This window comes from Cynocephalus volans, chromosome 8, assembly GCF_027409185.1.
Source record: "Cynocephalus volans isolate mCynVol1 chromosome 8, mCynVol1.pri, whole genome shotgun sequence".
In the NCBI taxonomy this organism is placed as follows: Eukaryota; Metazoa; Chordata; class Mammalia; order Dermoptera; family Cynocephalidae; genus Cynocephalus; species Cynocephalus volans.
In genome coordinates, this window is record NC_084467.1 from 131106136 (window position 1) to 131124754 (window position 18619).

The 18619-nt window shown below is 35.2% G+C and overlaps 1 protein-coding gene across 9 annotated transcripts in view; it reads left to right on the plus strand.

Moving 5' to 3' along the window:
* RABGAP1L (RAB GTPase activating protein 1 like) overlaps positions 1-18619 on the plus strand; it is a 646375-nt gene that overhangs the window by 425011 nt on the left and 202745 nt on the right. For all 9 annotated transcript variants that reach the window (XM_063104460.1, XM_063104464.1, XM_063104465.1 and 6 more), the window contains one exon: positions 198-341. In XM_063104460.1, the coding sequence (XP_062960530.1) occupies positions 198-341 (144 nt within the window). The remainder of the gene's footprint in view (positions 1-197; positions 342-18619) is intronic.

Consider the following 18619-nt stretch of genomic DNA (forward strand, 5'->3'; position numbering starts at 1 on the left):
ACAATTCTGTCTTTATTTTCCTCTATTACATGCCGTATCTCATCTCCTGTCATCACTTCTGTGTAGTTACATAAAATGCAACCAATTCTAGAATAAAGTTTAAGTGATCACAGAAAACTTGTTATAAATTGCAGTTGTGGCAGGAAGTTAAGATTCTTCAGTGCTCCTCCCCCTAAATTTTCCACTTTGACTTTTAGGAACAGCTACCGGACCTGCACAGCCATTTTTGTGATCTGAACCTGGAAGCTCATATGTATGCATCCCAGTGGTTTCTTACTCTGTTTACTGCCAAGTTCCCGCTCTGCATGGTGTTCCACATCATTGACTTACTGCTTTGTGAGGTAGAGTGACTCCCATGTTTCATACCTAAGCCAAAATAGAAAATAGTTTCTGCTTAAATGGTTACAGTTTTCTTTATTTTCTTTTTTCCTATGACCTTAAGCCATGAATACTCACTGACCAAAAAGTTCTATTTGAATTATTAGTAAAAACTATTTTAATTGTAATTTTGTTTTTTGTGAGGAGTAAAAGTATTAAGATATATGAAATCCCTATAAAGTAAAATGAGGCAGTTAAGTTTGTGTAATTAAATTTATAATAAGCCTATATAGGTGTTTTCAATATTAATGGAATTACACTTCAAGAGTAAATATAAATGAGATTTTTACAGTAAATATAAATGAGATATCTTATGAATTCATCAATTCATAAGATATCTCTCTGAATATGTTTGAGGCTCCCACCAGACAATGAGAAAACTGATAAACTAAAAGCTTTTATGTTGTATAATTATATTTTTAGACAGTAGAATATTTAAGAAATTACTTTGCAAAATTCCTTAGGTGTTTATATGAGGGTACCTCAAAAAGTTCATGGAAAAATGGAATTAAAAGATAATACGAATCTTACCATGAATTTTTTGAAGATCCCTTGTATTTGTTTATTTTGTTGCTTTTAGTTCCTTGGGTGCCTGTATTTACTTACTTTACTCTTTGAAAGAAATAAGTAACATTACACATACATACATCTTATATTGCCCATTAAAATGTGTGACAGTCTTAGCAGTGATAGGAAAGTTGCTGGATGAGAAGAATGTAATGTTTTTTCTATTTTTTTGGTGGCTGGCTGGTACGGGGAACCAAATCCTCAACCGTGGTGTTACAAGGCTACGGTCTAACCCACTGAGTTAACTGTCTAGCCCAGAAGTATGTTTTTTTTAATGGAAGTATAAATGTGTATTAAAATATAGCTGTCTTAAAAAGCTGAAGTAATCAGAAGTATAAGCTTATGAACATGATTATAAACTTAATATAATCTAGAGAGTTTTGTATTACTATACTTTTTTTTAGGTATGGATTCTTCTTTCTTAAAAGAAAACTAACCATTTTAATCAACCTAGGAATTAGAAGTTTAAGTGTAAAAAAAAAAGATTTAAAAAGATAAAGTGTAATAGCTAAATAAAACATAACTTATTTCTGAAACTACAACAACAATAAGGATTTTATATGCAAGCATAGCTGGGCTTTTGCTCTTCAAAGGCTCTATTTAGCGTTTTGCATAGTACCTGAATGTCGCAGAGCATTTTGTAAGCGTTTGAGATTTTTAATCATTTATAAGATACTTCGATGAAGAAGGATTAGGTGACTTGCTAGGCTCACAGAATAGGTTCCCAAATCCTGAACATATAACAGCTAGAGAGTCTGATTGATAACATATTAATTCTCCTATTTGTTTTATTTACAAAATAATTTATAAAATGTCTTGCTAAACTTAACCTGAAGGAAGAATACGGAATTAGGAGCTACAACCTTATTCAGAGTCAACATGATGTGATCACGATATACACAAAGCATATTTAGGCATTTGTACTAAAAGTTCTACTTCACCTGATTGTCCAAATCAGTAGAGTTCTGACTCCCCTATTTTAGTGCAATACTCTTTGAAAGTTAAAACCAAATTCACATCTTTGAGTTCTATAGTCTTAAAACAGGCTAATACTAAAAATTAGTTTTGATACATACAGTTTGATGGGTTCTATATATTACATACTGAGATGAGTTTAATATTTCATGGTATTTCATAAAAATAGGAAAGTGGGGGTATAACATTTTAATGGTTTTTGCATTATATGTAGTATGAGCTTACAAATGTTTATTATCATCCCTTCACATTTTTTTGCTGAAAAAGATTATCCAATTTCATTCTAGATTGGTTCTATAGTGTTCATTATAGAAAAGGGAATAAAATTACTGTGCTTAATTATACCAGCTAAGTGGGATTTCTCGATCACTTTTGGTAGAGTAGTAATGCTGTCCTTTAGTTCAGTGGAATGGTGACTTTCTAAAGTTGTCTCAGCCTGAATGGTGGCCCACCTGGCATCAGAGCATTGTCCATGGGTCTTCTGGAACCAAAGATTAACAGTTTCTCATGAAATTTTATCTTGAAGATATTTGAATTTCTAATGTCATTTGCTGAGAAAATAAGCAACATTTATGGTACAAAAAAGAAAAGTAAATTTATAATCCTTCCCATCACTTGTCAACTGTGATTCATAATCACAGTGTTTTAAAGATTGTAATGTTTAAAATTAGTAAGAGCATCGTAGATGTTACTTTCCCTCCCCTTAAACCTGTACTCTGTAGCTGTTTAAGGAAGTCACATAGCTTTCCAAAACAGGGAGCAGGTTGTAATCACAGCATCATTATATCCAGGGAAATAAATTATAACATTCCTTAACAAAGTAAAGGAGCTTTTCAAAATAAACTTTTATTGGGGACAATATTGTAGCATGCTTCAGGATATTCGTTCTTTCCATTAACTCATCTTTGTCAAGGATTATTTTACAAAGGAAATTTTTAAGTAAACTTTCACTTCCTGCCTGTCTGTGTTTTCTCTTTGCCCCTTTCCTTCTTGTGGTTAATAAAATATTTATATCAAAAGCCATTCTGTCATATGTGATGAAATATTCTAGGAGAAAAAATAGTAACATAGTCTTAAATAGGTCATCCATGGGTGTTTGTTTTTGTCATAGTTTCTCTTTTTAAGAAAACAATTCCAGTCCTGATGGTTATGAATTAAAGTTTAGTTACAAATGGAAGGTTAGGAAATTCTCAGAATGGAAAAGTGTTAATTTTTCAAAGTTCATCATTCTGACAAAAAAAGTATATTGGTCTGCAACATATTTTACTCAAAGATCCTTTTGCAAAGCGAAAAAAACAGAAATTGACTTTGAGACTTTACTCTTAGAAGGCATATTATCATGTCATGCTTTCTTAAGCTACATGCTTTTAAGGATTTCTTCATTTGTTCTGAGGTAAAGAATATGAGGTTAATTTAGCAGAAAAGAGAAGAATTTTATAGACTTTGGCAATGCAGCCTGAGTCAAAAGCTCCTAGTTATTAACAGTTTTATTTAAAATGTTTACTTAAACTTGAATATATGATGAACTGAGTTTATTCCCTTGTTTAATTGAAGATGGAGGGCAACAGGATGTGAAACTAGAGTTTAAAAATGCATTTTCTTGTATTAAGATGAGTAAAACTCTCTGTAGATTGTCTTTTATCCAATAATTAAAATTAAAATCATTAAAAAAAAACAACCTATGTTTTATTGTCTGCCAAGAATAAAACATTGCAGTTTTTAAAGTAACTTTTTATTGAAATATAACAAAATAAGAGAAAATGTGCGAAAATTAGTGTAAAACTTGATTTTTTTCACGAAATGAGCATTCTAGGTAACCAGCACCCAGATTAAAAAAAGCAGAACATTATCTGCATTTCTGAAACTCTACTCCCCTTCAGTACCCCTTTCTAGTAACTGCCCTTCTGACGAGTAATTACTATCCTGACTTTTAATACCATAGATAAGTTTTGCTTTTCCATATCGTACAATGTGAACTCTTTTTTCTAACTTTTTTCATTCATCGTCTTGTTTGTGAGACTCATCGACATTGTTGAACCTAGGCATGGTTTGTTTGTTCCACCGAGTGAATATTCTACAGTTTATCCCTTCTTCCATTCTATCATTGATGGGCATTTGAATTGTTTCCAGCCTAAGGCTGCTATGGATAGTGCTGCTGTGAACATTCTTGAACTTGTCTTTTGGTTAACATACGTATACACTTCTGTGGGTACACACCTAAAAATGGAATTGCTGAGTCAGGGTGTGCATATATTCAGCTTTAGCAGATATTGCCAAACAGCTTTTCAAAGTAATATGAGCATTATCTTTTAACTTGTTTTTATTGAGTACAGACCTTCCTGTTTTGTTTTGTTTTTAGATGGGAGATGTGGGTCAGATTATGGTTTATGAATACACAACAATATGAAATTCGTTTGGTGATTTGAGGTGATTCACTTGATCTCCGAAGTTGCATGCAGATGGGAACTAAGAGCTGAATCACTGTGTGCTTCATGAGAAAAATTATCATAATGGGGAAAATCTAGCAAAGTATTCAGTTTTAGAAGAAGCAACATGGAGACAAAATAACATTGGAGTTAGGATATTGGACATTTTAGTAAACCTCCCTGGATCACCTTGTTGAAGTTACTTGACCTATATAAGTCTGTTTCTTTATTTGTAAAATGAGGCTAACAATACCTACCTCCCAGATTTAGTGTAAGGATTAAATGAGATTATGATGTAAAGTACTTAGCACTGTTTCTGCTACATAGTAAATATTCAATTAATAATAGTACTACCCTGCATTATGCTCCATCCATGATACAGCCCTTTTTGTTGCTTCTCAGTTTCTCCAATTAACTAACTTTCTACTCACCCTTTTCCCTCCCTAGTTGAGATGCTTCTTTGCTAAAAGCAAAATTTTAGTCAGTGACCTTAGTGGAAGTTTGATTCTATTTCCTTTTCCAGTGGTGATTCAAGTAGTTCTCCAAAAGTGGGGTTTTTTTTTCTTCCCCTCCATCTTCTTTCAGAAGACATAAGGAAACCCCCAGTATTTCTCTTATTCTTGATGAGATAACTGACTGTGTTTGAAGTTGACTCTTCCCAGATAGTTCAATTTTTAGAATACCAAATATATTTGGCTTTCTGTAGTAACTTGGTATTTCTTGAAATTTAAAGATATCATTGACCCTTCAAATTAGAGTATATCTTCTGCTTCTCCTTTCTTCTTAGGATGAATTAAAAAATGACAGTACTACATTATCTGATTAAATACCACCAGGTATAATCCCCCTTTCAAGGCAGCTTTCCGAATTTGTTATATGAGAATAGATTCAGTATATAATATTCTTCCTCTTCACTCCCATTCTTCCTCCCCCTAAAAAAAAACCTCATCAGGATGGGCTGATATAAGGAAGATTAAGACCTCTGACATAAGTATAAATGTCTCTTACAACTCTTAGGAGTGGTAATTGACCACAAGAATAGAGAAAAAATGCTTTGACTAACCAATAAAAAACTATGTAGGCTACTTTATAGTTTTACTTCTCAACAGAAATTTTCAGGACCAGAAAAACTCTCTAGAATCTAATCTCTGTACCCTAGCTCTTTCTAACCTACTTTATGTTTCTCACATTAGTTAACTTACAACTCTTCCTTGTACTTCAGTTAATTTTGGCATTACAGAGGGAAGCAGAAATCTCAAGTTAAAATGGCAGAACCATTGTCTATGCTTCTTGTGACTTTTAGAAGAACATTTTTTCATTTATTCAGCAAACATTTATTAAACCAAGTAAATTTAACCTAAATAAATTTAACTAGATGCCTGGCACCATTTTGGTTTAAGGATACAATAGTAAAGAAAAAGCAGATAAAACTCTTGCTGTCATAAAATTTTTGTCCTTATAGAAGAGACAGACAATAAACAAATGATTAGGTAGAATATATAATACATCAGAGGTAAAAAGTGCTGTGGAGAAAAATGAAGGAACAGAAACACAGCCAATCTTCATAGGGCCTTTTGACCATTGTAATGATTTTAGGTTTTACTTGACTGAGATGGGAAACCACCAGAGGGTTTTGATTATAGGAGTGACATACACTGATATACATTTATCCTGATCACTCAGGTTGCACTGTTGAAAAAGATTGTGGGGGGGTTTAAGGAGAGAAGTGAGACCTGTTGGGAGGCAATTGTAGTAATCCAAATGGGAGATCATGGTTGTTTGGATCAAGGTAGTGACAGTGGAGGTGGTGGGAAGTGGCTGAAGTCTAGACAGGTTTCAGTGATAGAGGCAACAGGATGTGCTGATGGATCAGCTAGGGTAAGTTTTATTGATTACATGTTCTTGTTTCATGTGGTGATGAGAGAGAAAGATGTGAATGGTTTTGCAGTTTCTGTGCTTCTAGGGAATGTTATTGTTACATGCTTTATTCCGACAATGCTTAGGTTGCCATTTCTGTGCAAAGTTAATTCTAGAAGCAGGTTTGGATACTCTTGGGAACATTTAAGGTCAATATTGGTATCTTTAAATAAAAAATATAGAGAGTGGAATAATTATAAAAGATGAAAAACATGAAAGTACGCATGTCAAACCTAGTACTTTTAAATAAAGTTGTATGGTTATTGCTAAAAATAGGAGTGATATTTTGCCTCAACAAAATCAGACCCATATTATGTTGAAGACTCACAAAGACTTTATGTACCTTGGACCTGTTCAGTAACCCACAGTATTTAGTTGTTGAATGTTTAGTTTTCATGATCAGAACCAGGATCACTGACTTCAAGTTATAGGGTGACAGATTTTTTTTTCCTAGTAAAAATCTTCTAGTTCCTAATGAATTAGAATAACTAAAATTACTTTATTATAAATACTTTAATTTTTTGTTGTTGCAGGAAAAACTCAGAGCAGATAACTGTGAATTCAGTGTATGGATTGACTAAAATAACTAAACATTATTTATTATTTATTTAACCCCCCACAATCTTTTTTCAACAGTGCAACCTGAGTGATCAGGATAAAAAGTGTATCAGTGCATATCACTCCTATACTCAAAATCCTCCAGTGGTTTCCTATCTCAGTAAAACCTAAACTAAAACATTTTTTAAAATTTATGATTAAATATTTAAAACATACAAAAAAGCATTGAGACATACTTTGAACTCCTGTATATCTACCTCTCTGGTTAAGAAATAAAACAATACCAATGAGATTAGAAGCTGTATACAAGGGTACTTCAAAAAGTTAGCAGAAAAATAGAATTAAAAGATAATATAAATCTTTCCATGAAATTTTTGAAGTACCTGCGTATGTACCTCTCTTCCTGACCACACCCACCTTGGCCTCCTTTAGAACAACCACTATACAGAATTCAGTGTTTGTCATTCCCATGTGTGTCTTTATTTTTACTACATGTGTACATATCTCTGGGAAATTTATAATTGGACATATTTGAAAAATATTATTGTACTCACTAGTTTGTCAATTTTACCTCCAAAATAGGTCTTGAATCTTTGTTCTTTAAGTCGGCATCGTATCCTGTTCTGTAACCTCCTAACTGGTCTCCCCACTTATTCTACTTTCTCTTTTATCCCGTTATTCTCCATAGCTTCCAGAGAGAATTTTATAAAACACATATCAGATCATGCCACTCCCCTGCTGAAAATCCTTCAGTGGTTTTCCACTAAATAAAACTCACATTGTTTCACTCAGCGTCTACTCTTGCTCTTCCTTCCTGTCTAGTGGCATCCTAGGCCGTCTTCCTCTTACTGTACTTCAACACTGGCCTTCTTTTAGTTTCTGGAACACTTAGATTTTTTCAGGTTAAAAACCTTTATACATTCTTTCCCTTCTGCCTAAAATGAATTCTTCATTTTTTACCTGGCTAACTCCTTCTAGTCTAAGGTTAAATGTTAATTCCTCTGAGAAGGTTTTCCTGATCACTCATTCTTAAGTCAGTCCATCCTTTTGCTTTCTCTGATATTACCCTCTGGTTGGTGGTTGTTTATATATTTACTTTGTATTACTTTCCAAATGTCTGTTTCCCCTACTAGATTACAAATTTCTGAAAGGAAGAGCCATGTCGTTTTTGTGAACTATTGAATCTAACTTGACACACACGAAATATCTGTTGAAGGAAAATAGGAATGAAGAATTAACGGAGAAAATTATTTTTATTATCTTCATTTAAATTCTATATACTGAAAAATAACTTTGTTCCTGAGTTTTAAGAGGAAAAAAATTAGTTAATGTCTTTAGGAATTCCTTCCATTTTAGATACAATGTTTTAAGAAACGGAAACCCAGACATGGTAGCTTAGGTACAGTAGGGCAAGTTGAGCAAGTAGACCTCAGGAAGGACAGACACCAAAGTAGCTCCAGGCACTCATCTGTATTACTTATTCTGTGTTGCTCTCTATGAATCAGATATTCTCCCTTCTTTCCTGAGCTACTTCTTTGGAGCTTTGTTTTGTACAGGGCCTAAAATATCTCAGAAAGGTTTGTATGACCTTTAACTCTAATACCAATAGTTCTTGGTAATTTCCCTATGTGTCCTTTAGATAAAATTCCCGAGGGAGAACCTGATTGGCCCTGTGCATATTTTAAAATAAGTCCACATAGTCATAGGTCATAGGTATGGGTCACCTTAGCCCAGTTGTCCATCTTTTGTCCAGTATGCCATGGCAGGGGATAGGATTGGGGTGAGTCAGATGACCTACAGCCCACTCAACAGGAACTGTACATGGAGGCAGATTTCCTGAGAAAGGCCATTGGTGGATCTGGCACAACAAAACATTTCTAGTGTGCATGTAGCTCATAGACTAAAATTCTTAGTGTTGACTGCATTAAAATAAGCATTTGATAAATATACTTTTTATTTATTTTTTAGTCTATTCAATTTATTGACTCTTCTATTTACACTCACATTTTGTGAACAAAGAAAGAATTTCCTTGAAGAAAAGTGCATTGAATAGATCTTTCAATTCACATTAACACCTTTTGCTTAAAACTTCAACTACAGTTCCAGTTGTAATTCCAAAACAGCTATAATGCCTGTATTCTTAGTGCTAATTCTTAAACCTCATCCTATATATATATATATATATATATATATATTTTTTTTTTTTTGTCTTTTTCGTGACCGGTAAGGGGATCACAACCCTTGGCTTGGGGTCGTCCGCACTGTGCTCAGCCAGTGAGCGCACCAGCCATCCCTATACAGGATCCGAACCCGCGGCGGGAGCATCGTTGCGCTCCCAGCGCTGCACTCTCCCGAGTGCGCCACTGGGTCGGCCCTCATCCTATATTTTAAAATAACTTTTTTTCCCTCTTTGAGGAAAATAACCAAACCAAGATAACCCAAATACAGTAAAAAATAAAGTTTAGGATCTTGGGTTCTAGGCAGTTCAAGAACTCTGCCAAAAGATTACCTTCACCACCAGGATACAGTGGCAGAACAACCTATGAATCGGGATAATCCAGCTGCCAAGAGTTCACAAGTCCTCCCCTCATTGTAGAAGGAGGCTGTGCAGGGTGGTCCTGCAGCTGTCCCTAGCCAGCTGCAGTGCAGCCACACAGCTGGAGTGCACTGCTCGGCCAGGGTGGAGAGGAGGAGGCTGGAGGTGGTCAAGCAAGCAGGCCTCATAGCAGATGTGGAAAGAGTGGCCGTGAGGCTGCACTCTGGGTACCCTTTGTACCTGAGGAGGTGACACAGCAGCCACATCCGTGATGACCCCAGGTCTCTGCACTCTATTCTGACTGGCTGAACAGCACCGAGCTAGGCCCACATCCTTCCCGGCCTTTGCATCTTGACCTGGGCTGAGGCCATGAGGGTCGTTCATTCTGGCCATTGCTCACATGGGTCTTTTCTGGTTAACAGTTGCCTTCCTTCCCAAGACCCCAGCTTCCACTTACAGTTGCTCAGGTTCCAGCATGCAAACCCCCATGCTTACCACCACCACCCAGAGAGTAATATTTGTTAAATAAAACTCTAATGCATCTCAAAAACAAGCTGTATATTATCCAACCATAGATATTTAATTAGAGTGGGGAGCAGCTCAGTTTTAATATAGGGTATACTTTTTAAAATTATAATTTTGTCCTCAGGGTTGAAGTGGAAGTTGTATTCCAAATCATTTTCATGGTATACTTTTTGCAGGTAGGGTTTTGAGTAATTGCAGCATGCAACTTTGACCTATATAAATTATTTTAATGATTATCTGCAAAAATTTTTTTAAAAAGTCCAGACATTGGGGAGTATTTAAATGCATTCCCATTGTCTGGAAATTGGATTGTAAAAGAATTTTCTGACTCATACTTGTTGAAAAACCTCCATTGCAATTATTAGTAACAGCATTCCTCCAATTTAAATTATTTATGTTGCAATTGAGAAGGAACTCTATCATATAGTATCAGCTGGAAGTAGATTGGAAAAGACTTGTATTGGAGAGTAGTTACTTGCCTTTACCATCCTGTTTTGTACATAACCAATTTTAGCTGATAAACTTTCAGGCTTCCCTTTTTAAATCTCAGAGATTTGAGAACAGGATACTGGCAGGCTTTATTGGAGAGTATTTCTGGGCCACACACTGTGCTAAAAACTTTACATACCTTGTCCCATTTGTTCTTACCTCCTCCAAACAGTCTGCTGCCCTTCATGTCCCTTATATAATTGGCCAATTTGGAAATGGGGTTTTGTTTTTTTAAATTCACATGGGCAGATAGTCTGATTATTCTTGTCCTTCATCTCCTCAGCAAATTGTCTTTATAAAGAAGTCCTCATTATTCCCTCTCATTTTAAGGTTGAAGTCCTATCAATGCTTCACATCAGTTTGGGTCTCTCAGTCTGTAACTCTGTTGATTTCATATCCTAGGTGCTCCTTCTATAGTCTAGCAGGATTTCGCCATGTGAAAGTGCTTCTCCTAATGCTGCTGGTATTCTCCATCTGCCCTTTTCAGGTACTTTATTATCAGCATCCATTGTTTGGCATTTTTAGCCTAACAGTGGTTTGACCTTTTTATTATTTACCCAGGACCTCTTAATTATATCTGGACATATAGTATTCAGCTCCCAGTTCTAGAATTGCTGATTGCATTGTATAAAAAGAGGCATAATAGGACCTTCTGGTCTACTACTTTTCGTGTTGTCTCACCAGGGCTTTCAGAAACTCTTATTTTTTAGAAGTCCACTTGACATTTTGCCTCTTGTCCATGTCCTAGTAGCATAGTCCATTTTGTCTTCTTTTCTGAGGGATAATGCCAGAAAATTTTTCATAATTGAATAGAACAATTTCCTGCTGGTCCACTGGCTCATTGACCTATTGGATTGCAGCATGGGCCACCTCTTAGTCAGTAGCTGTTTCTTACTTAAGGCATTGAGTTGATTCTTACTTAAGGCACTTAAGGCATCTGGTGGTTTGCTTCTTACTTAAGGCATGGTCTAGTTGTTCTCCTAATATCCCAATGAGGTAGGTACATACTACTTCAGACTCGTTCTCTTGGTTATGCTAAGTCACAGATAGGTAAGATTTCATTTTGTTCATAAAAATTCTTTTTTGGGCAGCTGGCTGGTACGGGATCTGAACCCATGACCTTAGTGTTATAAGTCTGTACTCTAACTAACTGAACTAACTGGCCAGCCCCATAAAAATTATTAATACAGAGGAAAAATTAGTGCATTCTTAGTGTCCAGAATCTATCTTACCCTGGAAATCTATTTAAAAGATTATTTATCAGTATTAACATATGACCCTTTGTAAAAGGACATTGAATAGTAATGATAAAACCTCTAGTTTAAGTACCTTTTTTTCCATTAAATAGAATCAAAGCACATTTTATATAATAATTAATAAGCTTTCAACTTAAAAAATAAATAGCTTAAAACAAGTGACTATGGGTTGAAGATAATAGTGCTGAACATATTTGGATAGTATGAGTCAGCCTTGAAACACCATTTTTCAGGCTTCTGAAAAACAGGTCACCTTCAGAAGGCAGATATTACTTTACCTATTCACCTATCTAGATGTATGATGTAATTCTTGTCCCAGATCTTACGTTTTTTCAAAAATCAGTATAGTTGCTTTCTGTTTATGTCAGGTAGTAAATCACATGGACATTTTACAAATATTTCTTGTTCTCTGAGAATCTCCTTCATATGAAAAGCATGATGATACAGTCCAATGTTGAAAAGAAAAAGAAGTCTCGGTTTTAGTTGATCAGTCATATCATTGAGTCTTGAAGGATATACAGAGTGATTCTTTTCTCCAAGCTCAAGTACCTGTTGTAGTCTGCACAGAACTCATCTTCAGTGGGGAATCAGGTAGAGTGGGGTTCCTCTATGTCCTTCGACCTGTCCCCCTTACTCCTCAAGGGTAACACCTGAGTCTTTTCAGCCAACCTTCTCTTGGTATCTTAGGGAGCCTCTCTCTGAAGCTTTCTGTTTCTTTACTTATTCCTCTTGATTCTCCATCTTTTGTCTTCTGCTTTTACTCCTTTGCTCTGAGGTCTTCCTTCTTCTTAGATTTTTAGCCTGGGTTTCATTTATTCAATTTTACCTAATTTTACCCTGAAGACTATTTCATATCCACTCAAGTTGGAGAGTGGAAGAAAACCACTTGTACTGGCCCTCAGGATGTACTACATGTGAGGATACTTCAAAAAGTTCATGGAAAGATTTACGTTATCTTTTAATTATATTTTTCTACAAACTTTTTGAAGTACCCTTGCATTTCCCTCTACCAGGATGATTACCTGTTGGCATAACTTTGTTCCTAAAAATCTCTACCTCATTTCTGTGCTTAGAATTGTGTTACAAATAATTCTCTTCTGTTGTCCTAGGTCAGTAAGTGCCCAGTCCCAAAAGGAAAAGAGGGGATATACTATGCCCCAAGAATGGGATGATAGAGGAGGAAAAATCCTGTCCTGGCTCATCTGATGTCTCAACTGGATTTTACTTAGCTCTTAATGTTTAACAAACTCATCTATTTTTGAAGCCCTTGGTATTATTTGTCATCATGTAGAGTGATGATAAAGCATTCCTCTCACTGTATCAAGAGTGTAAGGATGGTAGAGACCCAAAGCAGCCTGTATAAACCCTCTGTGGGAGGCAGGGAGGGATGGGAGAAAAAGCCATGGAGAAACTACAGCCTTAGCTAGAATGGGGGGCTGAAGTAAGTACCCATGTTCCTTCAGATGGGGGACCAGCTCCTTCCCCAGTAATTAAAGATAAATTTAGTTTTTGTTTGAAATTTACAGATAAACCTCAAATTACATTTTACCTACCATATTAGTTATCTTCAACTTTCAAATCTTTACTAGACTTGATATCAAACAGTATTTTGAACCCAGTGGGATTTCACCCCCTTTCCCTGAACTTTCAAGTCATAGAACTACTCCCAGGCAGTAAACATGTTAAATCTTCCTAAGTTCAAGAAAAGGTCCTTGAATTTAACATTTAAATAAAATCCTTGAAAAAAATGGGTGTCGATTACAATAAAATAAAAAGAAATCAGCATTCTGTCTACTTTTCCTTAATGGGGGTATTTTAAGGATTTATTTAGATCAGATATGGCCAACTCAAATGCACAAAATTAGGCTAATTTATAACACAATACAGAGTAGTGGGAATTTTGATGAACTAGAGAGTACATACTCCATGTAGAGGAACTCAAATTCAATATTTGTAAAAATACTGTGTGGCTAGATACAATGCATCATCAGTTAGAATTCAGGTGACCGACCTCTGATAATATATTATTTGTGACCAGTATTATGAAATATTATTCTTTTTGGGAGAAATTTGGAGGTAGTAGGAGTGACTCTAAATCATAATGAATTAATATATTTGTATTTTAGTAGCCCATATTGCAAAAGATATATTCATGGTGGCCATATAAGAAAACCACATTGATAAAAGAGTCTAATTGTGCTCGAAGGCATAAGATAGTTTATCTCAAAGTGTAGTTCATAGAAAGCTTTCATCAGAATAATTGGGGCAGGGGTTGATTTCAAAACTTACTGCAAAGCTACAGTAATAAAACATGTGAGGTAATAAATCTATAGATTAATGAAATGGAATTGAGGGTTCAGAAATAAACTCATACATTTGTAAGCAATTGATTTTTGACAAGGGCACCAAGACAATCTGATAAGGAAAGAACAGTCTTTCCAACAAATGTTGCTGGGATAACTGGATATTGACATATAAAAGAATGAAGTTGTACCCCTACCTCATACTATATACAAGAGTTAAAATGGATCATAGGCCTAAATGTAAGAGCTTAAACTATAAAACTCTTAGAAGAAAACCTATGTGTAAATCTTTGTGATTTTGGATTACCCTATGGTTTCTTACATATGACACCTAAAGTACAAGCAACAAAGTTAAAAATAAAGTGCATTTTATCAAAATTTAAAACTTTTCTGTTTCAAGGGACACTATCAAACATATGAAAAAAACCCATAAAAAGGAAGAAAGTATTTGCAAATCACATATCTAATAAGGGCCTTGGAACACTTAAAGACTCAACAGTAAAAAGACAGATAATCCAATTTTAAAATGGGCAAAGGATCTTTACAGAATTTCTCCAAAGAAGGTATACAAATGGGCAATAAACACATGAAAAGATGCAGGGAAACGCAAATCAAAACCACAATGATACCTCTTTTTTGCCCACTAGAATGGCTATAATTAAAAAGGTAGACAAAAACTAGTGTCGATGAAGATGTAGAGAAATTGGAACCCTCATAAATTGCTGGTAGGAATGTAAAATGGTGCAGACACTTTGGGAAATAGTTTGGAAGTTGCACAAAAAGCTAAACATAAAGTTACCGTGACCCAGCAATTAGGCTCTTACGTATATACCCAAGAGAACTAAAGACGTATGTTCACACACACAGCAATTGTGTGTGAATGGTCATACCAGCATTATTAATAATAATAATAGCTACAAAGAGGAAAAAACCAAAATTTCCATTAACATAAATGAATAAACAAAATGTGGTGTATCAATGTAATGGAATAGTATTGTCATAAAAAGGAGTGGTGTACTGATACATGCTGCAACATGGATGAACCTTGAAAGCATTATGCTAAATGAAAGAAGCCAGACAAAAAGGCCACATATCATATGATTCCATTTATTAAAATTTGTAGGCAAATCCATAGAGACAGAAAATAGATTAGTTTCCAGGAGCTGGGGGAAGAAGGATTGGGGAGTGACTGCTAGATGTTTCTTTTGGGGGTGATGAAATGTTCTGGAATTAGATAGTAATGATGGTTGTCCAACCTTGTGATTATGCTAAAAACCACTGAACTGTACACTTTTAAAAGTTGAATTTTATTATATCTCAATGTAAAATAACTTCAGGGGACTGGGGAGTGCTTGTTAAACAAAAATTCTGTAGACCCATCTTAGACTCAAGATTCTTTGAGGATGTGACCCTAGAAATCTGCACGTTAAATACATATCCCCAGGTTTCTTTATTTTCTAAAGTTTAAGTTTTAACAGTTATAGATACTTATTCATTGAAATGTATTTGGGCTGAAGGATATGTGTTTTTGATAGTTTTAATCAGCAACAGCAACAGCAGCAAAGAGTTATCGGGATACCACTTTCTGTACCATATGGGAGTTATCAAATGATATAGGTGTGGTTCTTTCTCATGGAGTGAGATGGAGAGACTTCAGGTAATGCACTTTCCTCATTTCTTTGAATTCATTACTTTGGCAAATTCTAGGAAGTAAGATAAAAGTCCAAGGTAATGAATTCAGAGAAACACAAGATTTAAGGGAAATATCCAGCGATGTTTTTTGTGGTTGCTGTGTTTTTACTGTTGATTCTGGAGGTAAAAACTTTGGTGTGTTGATTTTTTCCCAAAGCTTTTTTGATGAGATGTTACTGTGGGTCTGTTAACAAAGCCTACTTGATAGAGAACAGATGCATATTTTAACAACTAAACTTCCTCGACAATAGCATCTGGATAACATTTGTTTCACGGTAATACTGCAGCCTGACAAACGATGATTAAAAATAGGCAGATATTTTATTTCATGAAGATTTAGGGGAAGAACAAGATGGAACCTTTTAGAGTTAGCAGTTGCCAAATAGGGAATGAAGGTGGGTCTGCACTTTACCAGTACAAAGTATTTGGGGGCTTTTTCAGATTTTTACTTTCACTGAGTTTGAAAATGGTATATGATCATTAACAGCATCCTATAAATATTAAGCTTAAAAATATCTTTTGAAAATCTAAAACTGCTCCTTTTCCCAAATTATCAAAGATTTTTAAAAATTCTTATTCACAAGTACCTTTTTAAAAGAGAATTGTGGCTTGATACTCAATAAATTCTTTATGGTTGACTAAGCCTATTTTTCTTTGACAATAAAAAAATGATGATCAAGCTTAAAAGATTCTGCACTTATGTGAATGGCATATTATAATGGTTTTGTTATATGTAAGCCCAATAGTATGCTGTAGGACAAATACTTTGTTCAATTAAGATCTGGGAACGTGAATGACTAGCTTCTCCAATCACTTCTTTTTATGTCAAGCTTCTGCCAGCACTGTTAAGTGGCTAACAGGAATCTTCTAAGCCTCAACCTGAAGGAGAGGGATTCTATTACCAGTCTTCTTTCTTGCAAAATATAAAACTTCAGATGCTTCCTTGTACTCATTGTGCACAGATTGACCCAGCCTGAGCCTTCTGGCAACATTTACGGTGCTCTATTTTAGGCCAGTCACAGCACTTGTTGATGAAGATACAGAACTAACATACTTTTGGAAGGAGGCAGGTTGGGGTGAACAGATACAAATAAGATAGAAGGACTTTTATGTTATGTTGAACCATAGGAATGTGCAAAAATTATTGAGTATTGGCAGTTTCCTATGGTTCAATGTAATATTATACTGACAATAGTTATATGTTGGAGATAAGGTCGTGAGAACAAATAATACCTAATCCAAAGTAGGGGAATGTCCACTGTTCAATACCAGTATTGCTGGGCAATAGTAGTCACTGTTTAATAAATGAATGAATCATCTGTAATGTCTTTTGGACAAAGTTATTGAGTGTCTATTATGTGTCTGGAAAAACAGTCTTTGAAAATCAAAGCTTCTTTGAAATTATATGTCATATGTTAAAAGTGCACATAGAATTTGCATGTTGCTGAACAGTAGAGCCATAGTTGTCTTAGTATAAATATTTTTTTCTTCATATGTTCAAAATAAAAATTTTCTGTCCAAAGAGATGTAACATATTTGCCTCGGCTTTCCCTCTTCTCACACCCAGCTCTCTGTACCTCAGGGGTTTGGCATACCCCAATCTGGGAAGCACAGTTATACAAATGGGGAGCCACTGAAAGTTCAAATCAGTAGAGAGGGATAGTGAAACTGATGTTTCAGAAAGATGATTCTGGGAGAACCAAAATAGTTGTGTTGTAATATCAGCTGGCATGTATGCATTAAGAATTAAACATTAAGAATAAATGCTGACGTGGGTTGTTCATTGCTTTTATGTCTATCTTCTAGCACTTGTTCTTTTGTCTTTTGCATTAAATATGTATTTAGGAGTATGTACTATAACACCAAATTGTCAAACAGTGCTACGTTTTTGTGGAATTATGGGGGAGGGAACACATATAATGAATGCAAAATTTTTAGGTTAGATTTCCTTTTTATAGCCATTTCTCTGATGTGGTTTCTTATATTTGGGGGGAAAAACAATTCATAGAATATGTTAATGTTTTGCATTATGTCAGCAGGATAGATAGATTTTTAAAGGTTAGGTTATTAAAGGTTTATATAGGAATCTAAAAGGACTCATGAGTAATTTACTTTTAAAGGCATTGAAAAGAGTGAAAAGTGGATGACTGACTAATTCTAGACATGGATATGAGACAGACTAGTACTTATAGCAGTTAGTAGAATGCCAGGAAAGCAAAACAACAACAACAACAACAACAACAACAACAACAACAAGAAACAGAGAGGAGCAGCATATGCTTCCTTCAAATTGTTTTGAAGTGAGCCTTTATCTCCAGAAAAACAGCTAATAGCTCACCAATTCAACATTTAGGGTAGTAGAGATATTCACTGAAAGGAATGTCATGTTATTAATTCATTCAGCCATTTGTTTAATAAATATTGAACACGTAATATGTGCTGACACGGAGCTAATCCCAACAGATACCATGGCTAATAGAATAGATGTTGTCTTTGCATCCATGGAACTAACAGACTAATGGGCAGAAGACAGGTAACGAATAAATGCAAACGTGCATATGATTATACACTATAATAAATGCTATGAAGGGAAAGTACAAGTTGCCTCAACATTTTGTAACAAGGAAACCAATTTTAGATTAGGGTTTCAAGAATGGTCTCTCTGAGTAAGTGACATTTAAAGCTGAGATCTGAGAGATGAGTAGGAGAAATCCCAGTGACAGGTGGGGGAAGTGCATGTGTGAGGCTCTTGGGTGGGAGGATCTAAAAGGAAGCTAGAACTTCTAGAACACAGAGAGCATTTGGACAAGAGGTAGGTAGGACCCAAATTATACCAGCGCTTGGTGACCCTTTTGAGAAAGACATGAGATTTCATCCCAGCTGCAGCAAGAAGTCATTGTGATCTTTAAGCGTGGATTGTTATGGTCTGATCTAAATGTTTCAGAGATGACTATGGCTGTTACGAATGCACTGAAGGGGACAGGAGACCAGGGAGAC